This window comes from Xenopus tropicalis, chromosome 3 (genome assembly GCF_000004195.4).
Source record: "Xenopus tropicalis strain Nigerian chromosome 3, UCB_Xtro_10.0, whole genome shotgun sequence".
In the NCBI taxonomy this organism is placed as follows: domain Eukaryota; kingdom Metazoa; phylum Chordata; class Amphibia; order Anura; family Pipidae; genus Xenopus; species Xenopus tropicalis.
This window is the reverse complement of record NC_030679.2, coordinates 67,834,044-67,849,841: the sequence shown is the minus strand read 5'-3', so window position 1 is coordinate 67,849,841 and position 15,798 is coordinate 67,834,044. Positions and strand designations below refer to the sequence as shown.

Genomic DNA, 15,798 nt, shown 5'->3' with positions numbered 1-15,798 from the left:
TGGGGCTGCTCAGGCAAAACTTTCAAGATATTTTATATAGCCCAAATCTACTTGCTAGAAGGAGGAACTTCAGTTTTTCACTGATCCCTATTCAGTATACGATGACAGATTGATGAAAAATGGTACAAAGAACCAAGCCAGTAGACAAGAAATCCTGGACTTTTAATTTAGCACAACTATTTTAAATACCACAATGCCCAGGACTTCAGTCTATTAAAACAACTGCTTGCAAAGAAGGTGCTACTTGTAATACAGTTACAGTAAAATTGTATATACCTAAGTTATTAAATTAGTTCCCAAGTCTTGAAAGCAGCTATGTAAAAATTGTCTAATAATGCCTTTTCAATAGAAGACCTTAGTCAGTACAGAATCTTGTGATCTTGATGCTGAAGCATGACCCAGGCCATGAAGGGGTCTTGACAGTTTTTTAAATCTATTGTAAAAGAGTCATTAGTATTATATCTGTGTATAATTTCAAAATGTAATTTCTAAGACAACCTCTTGAACCAATCTGTTACCATTTCTATAACTAACTGTACTCTTTTTTTCTACCTTTGCTTCAGATGGAAGAAGTAATTGATGACATAATTAGCCTAGAATCAAGTTTCAATGATGATGGCTTGAACTGCACAGAACCCACACTGTTGATGTCAAGTAATGTAAGATTTTCAGTGTATCTGGAGTTTAATTATAATGACATTTTTGGTAAATATTATTATAAGATTTTTCATTCCATCATACCTGTATTAGAGTCACATCAAATTTTGGGCGTTAATACTGATAGAGTGGTCCTCCCGAGCATGTACCAGCATGTCAGCCAAGGCTTTCAAATACAACCAGCTTTATGTATGATTAATAAAGAAAATATATTTTCCCTGTCCATCATAGTTCCCCTCATTGAGTCTCTTTCAGACCTTGTACTGAGCTAGAAACTGCAATAGATATAAATAAACTTGCCTTAGATTGCAGTACCCATCTGGAAAAAGCCATTCCTGTAACTTTAGGAGCTTAAATTCAATTTTTTTAAATGTAATTATTAGTGCAGAGTGCACAGTTACTCACCCCCGGGAGTGAGGGGGATGGCATCCGAAAGAATCTCCTATAACTCCTCAACAGGGTGACAGTGATCATTTTGTGAATATATCTGTCCTGTTACTCTTAACGGGAAAATTGCAAAACTACTGAAAAATTTGTGAAAATGCAAATTGTTTTTGACGCGCACAACTTTTTTTTACGTGGCTGCAACTTTTCCCTCATTCTGCAGTAAATTTTTGTAGCAGTTTCACAAAAAATTCACCAATGGAAATTCGCTGCAATTCCATGCCTGTCCATAACCGTTTTTTCTGCAGATAGAAACAGCACTCACAAAACGCTATTTGCTGAAATTGCCAGAGTAGTTTACAGAATTAACAAACTATAGTTCAAACTTTTATCAATGAACTTTGTTTTTTTAGCATGTTTAACACCCCCTCCTTATTGTGTGTAATTTACAGCCATCCAATTGCCTTAGTCCAAACACGAGAAGAGAGTGCCTAATTCCTACAAGGGCACCGTCCTTTGCTGGGAAGAAACAAAACAAACATTAACATCACAGTTTGCTAGCATAGAGAAAAAACAGGCTGCCAAACAAGTATACTAAGTTATAGGCAGAAGCAAAGGTCATCTGGCTGCACAAATGCTAGCTCTCCTTAACACCCAGGGCCAGTTAGATGACTAGGGGCTTGGAGTGTAAGAAGGAATGGGAGAGACTTGTTGCAGGACAGGTTAAACTGGGGAGAAATTTCCAGGTAAGAAAGCACTTTATCTATGTTCGGTAGTGTATACCTGTATAGTTACTTTATTCTGTCATTCATTATTAACCACATAGCTATGCTATGGCATTATTAACAAAAACTAAGGACTGCTTAATGGTCTTTGATTGCTATTGCAAACTGGCATATTGATGATTTCTGTACCCTACAGAGAGGAAAATACTTTGTACCTTTCCTAACAAGTATTATTTAAACAATGCAATGCTACTTTTACTAGCTATGCTCTTTATAAAGTAAGTACAAATGAGGTATAAAACTATATATAAAATGACAGTACAGGTACACAAACCAGCATTTGTCTTAAATTAGAGCAGGGATTTCTGACCTATGACTATTTGTTGCTAAATTACAACTCCCAGAATTATCACTATGGATTTTAATACACTAACAGCTGTTTTACTCTGTTGCTCACTGCTCTATTGCTCTCTATGCAAGAAAGTCTAGAAACAATGTAAAGGTAATGTTAAGTATGTTAGATGTTTCTGTAGGGGTGTTAGGGCCCATAACCAGATGGAAAATGAAATAGTAAATACAGAGAGCTGTTGCTGCCCCCTTTATGTTAGACTGCAGTTACTGTTGGAGCATGATGGAGTTGTAGTTCAGCATCTACTGGATCCATATTAGTGACATAACTAGAAGTTAATGTGTCACACAGCAAAAATCTCTTTAGAACTGCCCAAAAAATAATCAAAAATCTCTTTAGAACTGCCCGGAAAATAATCAGTATGGATCATACAATCAGCTGGATTGTGGGGTATCCTAATAACATATGTTTATGATACTAATGAGTAAAATCCATTCAAGATTGCAAGTGATCAATTTCTAGTGCATGACATTTATTGATGTAGTGTATGTTGGTGCTCTTGTAAGAGTCATATAATGAAGAGCAACGTGGATCAGTTTATTTGAGTACTATAGTCAAAAAATCACATGACACTTAATCATAGGCCTATAAGAACTCTTCCTGGAGATATGCTCATTGAGTTCCTGCTCTTCAATATATGGTGATATCCACTCCCCTGTCTGAAGGCTCAGGTTGGTGCACCTGAGTTTCCTCTATATGTAATGATTCTTGGACTTTTACATTGCTTTTTTTAAATATGATTTCACTCTTGAAAGAGTAACTAGCTTGACTATTGCAATGATACTTCTAGCATTAACTATCAAATGGGCGTATGGACATGCTCTTGGAACTTAATAACATAGTGAACTGGTCTTTAAAATAAATACATTCTCTGGGTAGGTTATTTGATCCATTAATGATTTATCAGATCTCATTGACAAGAAAAACATTGATTTTATACTTGGTGTAAAATGGGAGCTCCACAAATGAGATAGTTAAACTTTAAGTTGAAAAATGTGCTGAAACTTGAAAATGCTAATTAATACATGATTGTTTAAACAAGCCCAGTGAGTGAATGCAATAGTGCATTGTATGTAGAAAAAAGTGCAGAACTATACACATTTCTCATTAATGCTTTCACTTCTATATAACTGAACTGCCTTAGGGCTCCACTTCAAGGCAAGGTTACATAAGGTTGCCATAGCAAAAACACAAGCGTTTTTAATAGAATGCATCAGGAAATGCAGCATTCAAGCAGCCTCTCTAGCCTGCCAGCCCATTGGTTATTATGCAATGCTGTGTTGATTCTAAATTATGATTCAGCTTTCCCCACTATAGCACTGTATTCAGCCCACCTAATCTTTCTAGTAGTGTTATTGTAAATAAGATACAATACTTAACAATACTCAACAGAGAGATGAGCTGGCCTGGGAAAAGCTTTTTAATCCCTTCACATTGCATCAAAACTGGCAACATTGCACTTGGAGAGTAAACTGTACAGGGACCCTTCTTATTATAAATATTTCAGCCCATGGGTAGTGAGGAGTGATTTTTTTTGTGAAAGTGCAGCAAAAATTTACTGTGACAAAAATTTGCAGAGTGATTAAAAAGTTGCAACAGCATAAAAAAAAATGCAGTTGCGTCAAAAAGTCATTCGGTAGCCATATCTCACACATGTTTTGCTGTTTGTGAATTTTATAGTAATTTTTCAGTGAAGCAAAACAGAACAGATTTGCTCCTTACTACCCATGAGCCTCTGGGTGCTGACTGCTGGTTTATACTCTCTTATCATCTCATGGGTCACCTGAAATGATCCCAATGTCTCCAAAAGTCAAACAGTAGCCGGTATAGCCCTGTTCCTTACCTCAATTCACTTTCCCTGTAGTTAATATCTGACATGTAGCAGGGCAGTAACTACAATTGCTCTCTGTGCTAAGTAGTCTGCTTTAGAATATTTAGCTGTCATACTTGTGTCCCTCTAGCATCACAACAACCCTAGACAAAAAATCATGGTTTGGGCTACTGAGACTTGTGTTTTCCAAATAAAGATTCAGAAAAGATCCTCGTGTTTGTAATTCTAATATTTTTGTGAATTATTGAACAAGTAGAATTAAATGTTATTCGTGTTTATGTATCTCTCTCAGCTTCCACTCTCAAGCAGTATTCTGGATCTTTACAACAGTGACCAAAGCTCTGACATGGGACTTTCAAATAATGCCTGCCCTAGTCTTGGAGTAAAAAGGGAAGCTACAGGTAATGTGCTTAGAAATAAATATATTGCCTTAGCCTACAAAGCTGTACATTTTGATAATTTCCTCCAAGCACAAGGATATTTCTTCCTTTTCCTCCATGGTAAAACATTGCTAGTGTATCCCTCTATTTCTGTTACCGCAAGTGTCATTCCTAATAAACTCTATTTTAGTAACAAGAGGGTAGAGAGCAACAGACATGTTTATACTGTACACTTAGTTTAGAAACATATAGACACAGCTGCTATTGTGATCTTTATGAATATCATGCATTTCTGGAATCAAATTATTTTGGGAAACACAAGATTCATTCAAATGTCGGCTTTGGATGAACTGTATAAATTAATTATCTCCTATTAAATTTTTTCATGCTAGAACAAATGGCTTTTTTAGGCTTACAGAAACTCTATTCAATAAGCATCTATATTAACGGATTAACAGCTTGAAAAGTTACATTCAATTAGTCGTCCAAATCCTAAAACCTTTTACTGTTTGCTAATGTCAGGGAAACGAAACACAGAGTTCTTTCAGTAGAATATTTGGGAAATCTGATTATAGTTTAAGTAAGGGAATGAAAGCAGCTAAAGTTACTGCTACTTGGAAAAGACTTTGTTGTACTGAAAAACGACAGCCATTTTTGACATAGTAATTAGCTGCAAAAAATATGTTTCTTTGGACTGAACAATTATTTGCAGGATTTTTTTTAAAAAAAAATTCTAATGCAGCATTCCCGGAATCCAATATTATGTGCAGATATTGTAACAATACAGTGTGTTTCAGTCCACAGAACAAAGGACCACATTATATAATCCATGGAAACATTAAACATACAAACATTTGAACTGTACATTGATTGTATAACCAGATCTAAAAGGCAGAAAGTGGTGACTTTCATTTCCAGATTGTCTGATAACCTCTAACTTATTTCTATAGAGGCCACCAACCAATTTGTTAGAGAGGTAATCAGGCACTCATTGCACAACATATGCTGTCCATATTGTTATGCGCACAAATAGCCACATATAAATTGGGTCAGCAGGTTGAGTCTTACCTTAACTGCATTAGTGTGTGCATTAGGCCCCTAATCAAGTATTTGTAGTCTAGTGTAGTTGATAAAAAACTCACAAATTGGTAAATAACCTTTACTGGCACACTATGGAGCCATTAGCAATATGCTCATCCTCTTGTTTTGCTCATCTGCCTAACATTAGACTGACTGGCCTATGGTTATCAATTGTCTTGCCACACTCCAAGTTCAATCTGCATTGCAAATAGACTGCTGTTTTATTACCCTGTTGTAAGAATAAACAAAGCTCAAATTACATTCAGGCCTGCGCATGTCTGTAGGCCTAAATAACATTATAGGACAAATTAGGATGTCTGCTTATACCTCAAGGGTTTTTTTTAATACAGTATCAGGCTAAGGGACTGTCTGTTTTGGTAAAATATATCCTTAAATTGTCAGTAGATTTTTACAATGTCTCATTGTTACAAGTAGCCTTTTGAAATAAAGACATGTATTATATTTTAGTTAATCAACAAACAGCACATGTGCCCATTTGTTATTTATAGTGATAGATTATTTATTATTTAATGACCAAAATATCCCCATGTGCCACTACCCCAAAGGTGCCGATGCAGAGACAGACAGAGTACTAATTCAGTTTTTCATGTACTTACTAAACTAACTGCCTTATGAAGCACGTGCTTTCATATTACAATGTCTTTCCACTAATGCAACAATTTTTTTTATTAGACACAGATAATCGAGCCATGGCAAAAGAAAGACAGAAAAAGGACAACCATAATCTCAGTGAGTATGTTTTTTATAAGGGAAAATTTACATCCACAAAAGCAATTAGAGGCCTGCAGATTTTCCAGCATTTAGTCCTAAACTAATTGCTGCTGCACCTATTGACACCAGAGGTACCCCGGAGATACCGCCACCTCCAAACCAGGTGGTAACTCCAAGGTTCCCAGAGCACCCTGCGTCAATAGGTGCAGCACATATGTGCAAAAAAAAATAGGGGTTCATGTCACTACTGGACTTTCAGTGCAATTGTATCTAGTTTGGGTTGAAGTGAAGATTGAGTCATTTTATTACTTATAGATATTGTTAGGGAGGTGCCTCATTGCCTGAAAACCCAGTAATATTTACCTATGTACTTACCTCATAAAAAATAATGTGCAATAAATGTGTTTGTTTTTTCGTACAGTTGAGCGACGGAGGAGATACAATATTAACTACAGAATTAAAGAACTTGGAACACTAATCCCAAAATCTAATGATCCGTGAGTACAAACACATTTTTTTTTTAGTGAGGGATGGATATGAATTTTATACATAGTTTTATACTACTTTCATGGTGCACAAATATTGGGAAAATTTATTTTGAACCTGTTTCAGTTAGCATACACTACTACATCCTAAAGTCAGTTTGCTGTGTTCACAAGTTACTTCTGAAACTAAGCCATATATACATGCTGATTTTGTGGGTTCATCATATTTCTCACCAGTCACTAAAGAAGGGTTTCTTCCTTATTGTGTGAAAAGTAGAACCAGAGGTTGTGCAGACAAAGGAACTGGTTATTGCGCAATTTGTATGTTTGTTAAATGAAACATAATTACTTCTAGTTGCAGTTTTAAAAGATACGCAATTATTATGTCCATTGTAAAATTGGATTCATCCTGTGTAGGGATGTACAGTTGAGACAGATGAAGTAGTTCCTCACACTAGGGGTCAGCCATGACTCCCAGGGGCAGGGCCGCCATCAGAAATCACAGGGCCCCTCACAAAAAAACATTTCTGGGCCCCGCTCCCACAAATATAAAGGACTCACAGATATGAGACATTGGTAGCCAGCAGGGCCCCCCCTAGTACATTGGTAGCCAGCAGTGCCCCCCCTAGTACATTGGTAGCCAACAGTGCCCCCCCTAGTACACTGGTAGCCAGCAGTGCCCCCCACAGTACATTGGTAGCCAGCAGTGCCCCCCACAGTACATTGGTAGCCAGCAGTGTCCCCCCCTAGTACATTGGTAGCCAGCAGTGTCCCCCCCTAGTACATTAGTATCCAGCAGGCCCCCCACAGTACATTGGTAGCCAGCAGTGCCCCCCCTAGTACACTGGTAGCCAGCAGTGCCCCCCACAGTACATTGGTAGCCAGCAGTGCCCCCCACAGTACATTGGTAGCCAGCAGTGTCCCCCCCCTAGTACATTGGTAGCCAGCAGTGTCCCCCCCTAGTACATTGGTAGCCAGCAGTGTCCCCCCCTAGTACATTAGTAGCCAGCAGGCCCCCCCTAGTACATTGGTAGCAAGCAGGGCCCCCCTAGTACATTGGTAGCCAGCAGGGCCCCCCTAGTACATTGGTAGCCAGCAGGGCCCCCCCTAATACATTGGTAGCCAGCAGGGCCCCCCCTAATACATTGGTAGCCAGCAGTGCCCCCCCTATTACATTGGTAGCCAGCAAACCCCCCTAATACATTGGTAGCCAGCAGGGCCCCCCTAATACATTGGTAGCCAGCAGTGCCCCCCCTATTACATTGGTAGCCAGCAAACCCCCCTATTACATTGGTAGCCAGCAATCTCCCTATTACATTGGTAGCCAGCAAACCCCCCTAGTACATTGGTAGCCAGCACAGCACAACCCTCCTTGGGCTCCTCTGGCGACGGCTCCTCCGGCGACGGTTCCTCCGGCGACGGCTCCTCCGGCGAGGTCCTTCGTTCCCAACAGCACTGCACTTCTGAGTGCCAAAAGACGCCAGGCCCTTTTATAAGGTTGCGCCCCGTGCGTACTGACGTGCATGTACGCACGGGGCGCGACCAATAGGATTACCGCTGACCACCAATGACAGGGGCCCGGAATAGATTAAAGGGGGCCCGACCTAAGAGAACTGTAGCAGCGCCGGGCCCCCTTTTAAAGTTAAAATCGTCCGGGCCCGGGACGGCTGTACCCCCTGTGCCCCCCTGATGGCGGCCCTGCCCAGGGGTGCCAGTGCAATAGCATTAAGGCATGCATGAGAATGCCCTTTAGAGCAGTGGTCCCCAACCTTTTGTTACACAAAGGACCAGTTTCAAGTTGGAAAATGTTTCCAAGGACCAGGGGAGTGCGCACGCAATGTTCGTTCGTGCCATTATGCGCACAAAGCGTTAGTTCGCTCCGTGCCTGGAACTGAGGCGGCCCAGTGCAAAAACAGCCCATGGCCCACCAGTGGACCGTGGCACAGTGGTTGGGGACCCCTGCTTTAGAGCACTTGCACCCCTCTCTACACTGTGTCTGAACTAAGTGTCACATCTGGCTTAGTGAAGAGCAAAGTTTCAGGATGAACAGCTAGCTAAGTCTTAGTGCCTGTGTGTCCTGTTGCTCCTACCATGTGCATCATTCTGATGTGCAAGGTAGGGCCTGGTAGGGGGTTGGAGGGGAACATTTGCCTCTCCCCTGCCAGCACGGCCTAATACAGGTCACACTTGATTCTAATCATTGTCCCCAGGTCTCTGCAATCTCAAACGGAGTGCAAAGGTCTGCGGCTATTTGCACAATGAACCATGCAGTGGGCAAAGTGCATAAAATGGCCAATTCCAGCCTTTGTTTTTTTTTACTTTGCACACTTCGTGGGTCATTGTAAATACGTCCTACTGTGTTAGAGCTATTCAAACCTATAAATAGAAAATATACCATGTGTACGTTCATTTTCTATCAAATAGACAGTAAATGATCAGAGCAAGGTAACTGTGTATGTACATACCTTAGCAGTATATATATATATTTTAGATATGAAGGGTAAAACTTTATATACACAAAGAATACAGCACAGTGTACAGTATGTGTAAGAACATTTATATGTTATCTAAAAAATCATTCTATGCACTACAGGAATTATTTAATCAGATATAGAGTAATAGATTATATCATTATTTTGCCTACTTATGGCATCGTCCATTGATTTTTCCTTAGATATAAACATCACACACTAATGTACATATTATAAAGCATGTTTAGGGCCACTTTATGACTCAGTTATAGATGCTATGCATCTCTATAACTACTTTATCAGCTATATGGAATATATAATTCAGCTTCTACAGGGAAACATCCATTATTATACAAGTGGTGGAGAATTTCCTGTAGACTGTTATCAATCAGCTAGTAAACATTATTTCCAGGGCATAGTGAGCTCCAACTGATCTGGTCATGACAAATTATGCTACTGTAGCCCACTTTATTAGACGGTGCTCCTACTGGTGTCACTTTGGCGCAACAGGAGCCCTGAGCCCTGCTTACTATGGGGGACAAGTGCTTTCCCAGCAATGGCGTGCCTCCACCCAGGGATGATTCTGTGGGACTACAACTCCTACCCTGGGAACTTAATGCTGTAGTTGAACCCCTCAGGGGATCCACTCTACGCCCGGCAGTATTGCTTCTCCCTGGGGTAGCTTCTTACCGGCTTGGTTAGTGGTCCTGGGTATGAATAAGCTGAACACTGAGGTATATGATGAAACAGATGGATCTTTATTTGGGCAGACCTCTCCAGGAGTGTAATACAAGCAGTCAGGGCACATCCACCATTTCTCCACTCATAGAGAACCTCTATAAAAAGGGGTACCCACGGTACTCTCGCCAAGATGATCTTATCTAGGAGGTCCCCCCAGTACTCTCGCCAAGAGACCCTCTCATAGGGCTCTCCCCGGTACTCATGCTAGGCAGACCCTCCACAAAGATTCACCCCTGGTACTCACGCTCAGGCACTCTTTATCAGGGATCTCCCATCTAATAGGGACTTTCTCCCTCTTGCCTAACCACTGTATGCCCTGATCTTCCAGCTGATGTAATGCTGGGGGATCTTAACCCCTCTACACTCCTGTACTTACTACCACTCCCTACATGGCACTCCTAGGGTGTCCTGTAACATGAAACTGCTATCTAACTCTTACTAAATGGAGTACCTCTGTCCAGAGGAAATCCCCACACTCACTCTCCCTCAGCACATGGCTGCATCCCTTTTTATAGGCTTATGCACCACCCTGTGGCCATAACCTGAACTGCGGGGATACTCCCCATTAACTATTGATGTCCCAGACCAAACCCTTAACATTACCACCCTGGGGCCTGTCCTAGGGGTATCCAACCTGTGGGGCCTATTTTATTAAACCCCTACACTACTAACATCCAAAATTCAGTACCAAAACTGTACTGAGCTTTACTGTGCCATCTGACTGGCCATTAATCTTATACACACACATTAACAACATATATTCGACAGGATCGCTAAAACAGTGTAAATAAAGTATATGCATTTTTAGACTAACAACACTTCATATAAATCTGATGCTAAATAAAATAATATATATTATATTATTTTATAACAACTATTTGTAGAAGAGGTCCCTCTTCCTACTACTATCTATGAGAGTCCCATACTGTATAAAGAATAGGATATTTTAAGTGATCTTTATATAAAAGTATCCTGAATTCCTAGCAAAGTGCAGTCCTTACTCCATTAATATGTAAGTATAGCACATAGATTGGTATCATAAAGTTAATAATAAAAGCAATTTTCACTTATAAAAATATAAAAACTGTAATGCTTGAATCATGATAATACATTTAGTGTTCTCACAAAAAGTTACTCTATTAGTTTCTTTTGACACATATTTTCATTCTAGGATCAATTTAACTATACAAGGGCTTCTTAACTATTCTATTAAAATTTCCATTCAGAAGCAATAAGATCTAAGAGTGAATAATGGTCATGTAAATCATTATTTCAGGTTAATGTAAAAGATTTTGTAAGTTCTTATGAATTCTGCTGATGTGCACAATTGAGAAAAAGGTTATTTTTCCATTTTGCAGTGATATGCGCTGGAACAAAGGGACTATTTTAAAAGCTTCGGTAGAATACATCAAATGGCTACAAAAAGAACAACAAAAAGGTCGAGAATTAGAACACAGGCAGAAAAAATTAGAACAAGCTAACAGAAGATTGCTGCTTCGTATTCAGGTTTGTGAACGATAAGAATGAACTACAAAGTTATCGAAATTGTCTCCATCAATCTCATCTAATGATATCACTTATTTATTATTCCCATTTAACACTGGGGCCATCTGTAGCTACCAAAGGTGCTTAACCTTCCACATAGATCACTCATATGAACATATTCAGATATGGGCTCCAGAGGAGCTAATAATATTTAAATGCAAGGTTGTTATTGTACCTTTTGGAAAAGATCTGCGATCAAAGCATTTTTTGCTATTATGAAATAAATCCCCTACAGGGAAAACAATTTAACTGAAAATATTTGACTACAAGATGGTAGTCTGCAGTATATCTGTATAAAAATAAAAGTATTTGTGATTTACATACACATTATATATCCGCATAGTTCATATAGTTCATGTAGGGAGATATTTAAATATATATATATAGTGGATAATGTACTTCACTTTGTAAACTAGTAGGATATATATATGTTTATATATAATACATCTATATAAAGAACATTATTGTGCTCAGTTGAAATAACAGCTAATAATTTCATAATAATGTGATTTTTAGGAACTAGAAATACAAGCTCGAGCCCACGGCCTTCCTATGCCAACATTATGTACGGTGGAAATAGCTTCCCAAGTCATCAAGCAGCAAACATATGGGGAAGATATGTCTCAGGATTTTGCTTCTCAGCTTCCAGTTTCCATTGGACAAACGGCAGACTTGTGTGATGTATCTACATCATTTTCAGACCCACTATCACATTTCACAGATCTATCCTTTAGCGCAGCTTTAAAAGAGCAAATGTTGGAAGAAATGTCACCCTATGGAGCTGATCCCTTTCTTTCGGCAACATCACCAGACCTATCCAAAGGCAGCAGCAGAAGAAGCAGCTTCAGCACAGATGATGGGGATGATCTTTAAATGAAAACACAAAAATTTGAAAATGAAAGACTACATTGCTTTGGGATACAGTTCTATTTTAAATGTGAGCGTGGGTCCAATCTTTATATTTTTACGTAGGAAAACATGGCCTCTAACAACTATAGCCTATTAAATAAGAAGCCCAAAGGTGTCATCTAATTATGAGAAGATTCATGAGGGCAACTTTTTTACTTTGTAAATATTGGTCAGAAAGCACCAAAACATTTCTTGCAATTACATTATATCTGTTTAATGAAAGGACACCTTTCCCACTTATCTTATTTTGTAGTGTATATATATATTATTTTTTCATAATGTACATTTGAATCAGATTTTCATGTTATGGTTTACGCTTTAAGGAAATACATTTAGTCCTTACTCATCTATAATTTTGTCAATGGATTTCTTTCTAATTGGCTATGGTAAATTCAAAACTCACTGCTTTATGTAAATAGTCACATGTATTGTTTATATAATTCATTTTCTCCTGTGGAAACACAGTGCAATAACAGGTTCCAAGTGCCTTGTCTTTGCACATAATGCACCTTGCCACCCCTGAGCTGCACCTGCTGCTCACATATAAAACTCTTTGCTGGACAAAGAGTTGAGTTTGTCTATGTATGAACTGCTGCCAGCTCCTGCTTGTGACTTTAGACTAGAAGGGTAGCACATGACTGTGTATGGCTGTCCTGTGGCATGGTTTGTGCACAAGGACACAAGGTACTCTAGAGGTACCCTTAAAGGGGAGGGCAGTTTGATAAGGGCACGGCTTCTCTTTGATGTGCTCTGTGTCTTGGTGTCACCTTAAGTGGTGCATCTGGCACAACCTATTTAATAGACTGGACCTGAAGGATGGCGTTCTAATAAAATGTGCTTGTATACTTCCAATACTGCTGATGTATCTGGGTTCATTATGCTTACAGCATGTATGCCATATACCAAAGAATGTATCTTGAAAGTATAATGCGTGCATACATACCTAATTGCTCTTTACAATACCATTTCAATGGAAGGGTTGGAATTTTATAGTACATCCATTTATACTGAAACTTGACCTTAACCTTTAAACCAGCATATTTTATGCAAGGGACAGGTATCTTGCGGCACAAATATACCTTAATGGAACAATCACTCCTTTGAATACATTTCTGGACAAGGGCATACATAGTAGTGTAGTTGCAGTTCTATTGCAGAGGTGCTGGTTGTCAACCAATGTTTTGGTCTTGATCACAACAAAGTATAAATTCGACACTCAGGGAAATTATTTTCTAGAACATCATGTTTTTCTATATGTTCTATACTGTTTTATAATATGACTTAAGCTGTTTACAGACCATTTTATGAAAGAAAAAGGTGGTTTGAATCACTTGTAGAATAAGTGATTGCAACTTAATATTGTGCATAAATAGCATATGGGGTTTACAAATCTTTAATGCATAATCAATGTATAGATTAAGGAAATGTTATAGTATATTTTCTTCTGTTATTTCTGCTCTTGTATATGCTTTATTTCTCAAATTAGTATTGAACTTTCTTATACAGATACAGGCTCTATTATCAGGAATGATTGGGACTGGGGTTTCTTCATAGCTTATGTCTGTTAAAAATCATTTAAATATGAAATAAACTCAATAGTTTAATTGTTTTGCCACCAATACGGATTCATGAAGCTTAGTTACCATGAAGTACAAGGTACTGTTCCATGACAAAAGAGAAAAGAAAATATTTAAAAAAACTGGAATTATTTACTTAAAATTACTGATGAGTGAATCTGACACATTTGGCTTCGCCATAAAATTTGTGAAACAACAAGAAAATTTGCAAAACGGCGGAAAATCCACGAAACACATTTGTTGTGCGACTTTTTTGTTGCCCGCGTCTCTTTTTTTGTCGCCCGTGCCCAATTTTGCAGCGACCGCGCCCAATTTTTCTGCAGCCATTTTTGCCGTGACCATGCCCAATTTGGCGCAACCTGGTCAATGCTATGGCGAGGGTTAGACCACACAGTATTTCTCCTTGTTTTGCATATTTATTGTTACCATTGATACCCATCTAGTGGGGTTAAACAAACTTGGGATACTGTCCATACCATGCCAACTGACAAGCACCCACTGTGCTAGCTGGGATCCCCTTCAAGCACACTTATACTACCACACTTGCTGCCACACTTTCTAGTCAAATTCTAATCTTTCTTGAATAGCCATATTAAATAGATTGAGCCCATTCTCATTTAGAGGAGAATCAAGCGTGGGGGGCTGTAGTGCTGCACCTTCTTGGGAAGGGAGGGCAAGAGCCCCTGTTCCTACACCTTGTCTCCCCTACACATCTTTTTGTAATGTTCTTTTCCTCACTGAAGCCTAAGTCCCAGTAAAGCCGCACAGCGATTGAATGGGTAAAGTTTGAACTTCCCCTCCAGCGCGTCCAATCCCCAGGCATCTTTACCAGAACTTAACCTTTCCTCCTGTTAGAGGAAAAAACATGCAGGTAACTGAGCTACTGGGCCTCACTTCTAAAGTCTTCAGTTCACTGACAGGGAGTCCTGGACCTGGTGCATTTTGGGGTGTTAGGGGGGCCCAGCGGTGCTGCACTTGATTAGTTGGGCCTCCCTAACATCCAAAAACCCATCTTACCTGGGACTTTCCTCCCCTGAATGGCAGCCTTGAAAGCGGGGTCCACAAGGGCTGGAGCCCACCGGGTTTTTCCCTAGTGTCCTGCCAGCCTAGTCTGACGTTGCATCCCTGCATAATTGATTGGCACATCCAACATCCCTTTGTCAAGATCAACTCATCCAATGTCCCTACTTTAAGATTGGCAATTCTTGCATCCCTGTGTCATGTCATTTGGAGGGAGCAGGTAGCCTGTGCAAAACTCAGCATACCATCTGGATCAGTTCCAAATAAAACTACCTGAACTGCAAAGTAATTTCACCTTCCCATTGACTCCAATGCATTTTAGCAAAATGTTGTGATTTTGTGAATTTTCAAGGGTTTCATGAAATTTTTAGCAAAGTGAATTGAGCCAGTTTCCGCATCACTACCTACCATTCCTCCAAATTCTAACTTTTTATTTTTGCCCAATGGTTATTGGAGTTGCCTACTATGCAAGCCACACTATCCAAGGTCCTGCACCTGTAAGGGTACATTCACTCACACTGACACAGTGTGCGAAGTGCAATTTTGAGTGCAATTAATATGATTTTTTTCCCTACAATGCAGTATTTTTTCCCCAGAATTCCGACATCACTGCAGACACAAATGGGCATTCTCTTGACACAGTTGCACTGTGCCTAGGGCAGTTCACCTAAATGGACAAATCTGCACGTGCCCTTTGTTGCAAAATGGGAGCAGTTGTGCAGGGCTGGCCTGGGTGCAGTTGTGCAGGGCTGAGCTTTCAGAGGCAGTCTAAATAGCAAAACAATGCTGAACAATGCTTGAGGTGTTTTTCCTCAGCAGGTTTAACTCCATTGCCCTGTAAGTGGATCTTTT

The 15,798-nt window shown here is 39.5% G+C and overlaps 1 protein-coding gene across 4 annotated transcripts in view; it reads left to right on the top strand.

The window, feature by feature from the left end:
- tfec (transcription factor EC) overlaps positions 1-13,968 on the top strand; it is an 85,550-nt gene extending 71,582 nt beyond the window's left edge. For 3 of the 4 annotated variants that reach the window (XM_031898969.1, XM_004912982.4, XM_002934967.5), the window contains exons 3-8: positions 564-659; positions 4,299-4,407; positions 6,160-6,216; positions 6,620-6,695; positions 11,254-11,401; positions 11,957-13,968. In XM_031898969.1, the coding sequence (XP_031754829.1) occupies positions 564-659; positions 4,299-4,407; positions 6,160-6,216; positions 6,620-6,695; positions 11,254-11,401; positions 11,957-12,313 (843 nt within the window). In that variant the 3' untranslated portion in view covers positions 12,314-13,968. Of the gene's footprint in view, positions 1-563; positions 660-1,283; positions 1,788-4,298; positions 4,408-6,159; positions 6,217-6,619; positions 6,696-11,253; positions 11,402-11,956 lie in introns of those variants that run through there. The other variant, XM_018092286.2, reaches the window with a different exon arrangement.
- The last annotated feature ends 1,830 nt before the right edge of the window (positions 13,969-15,798 follow it).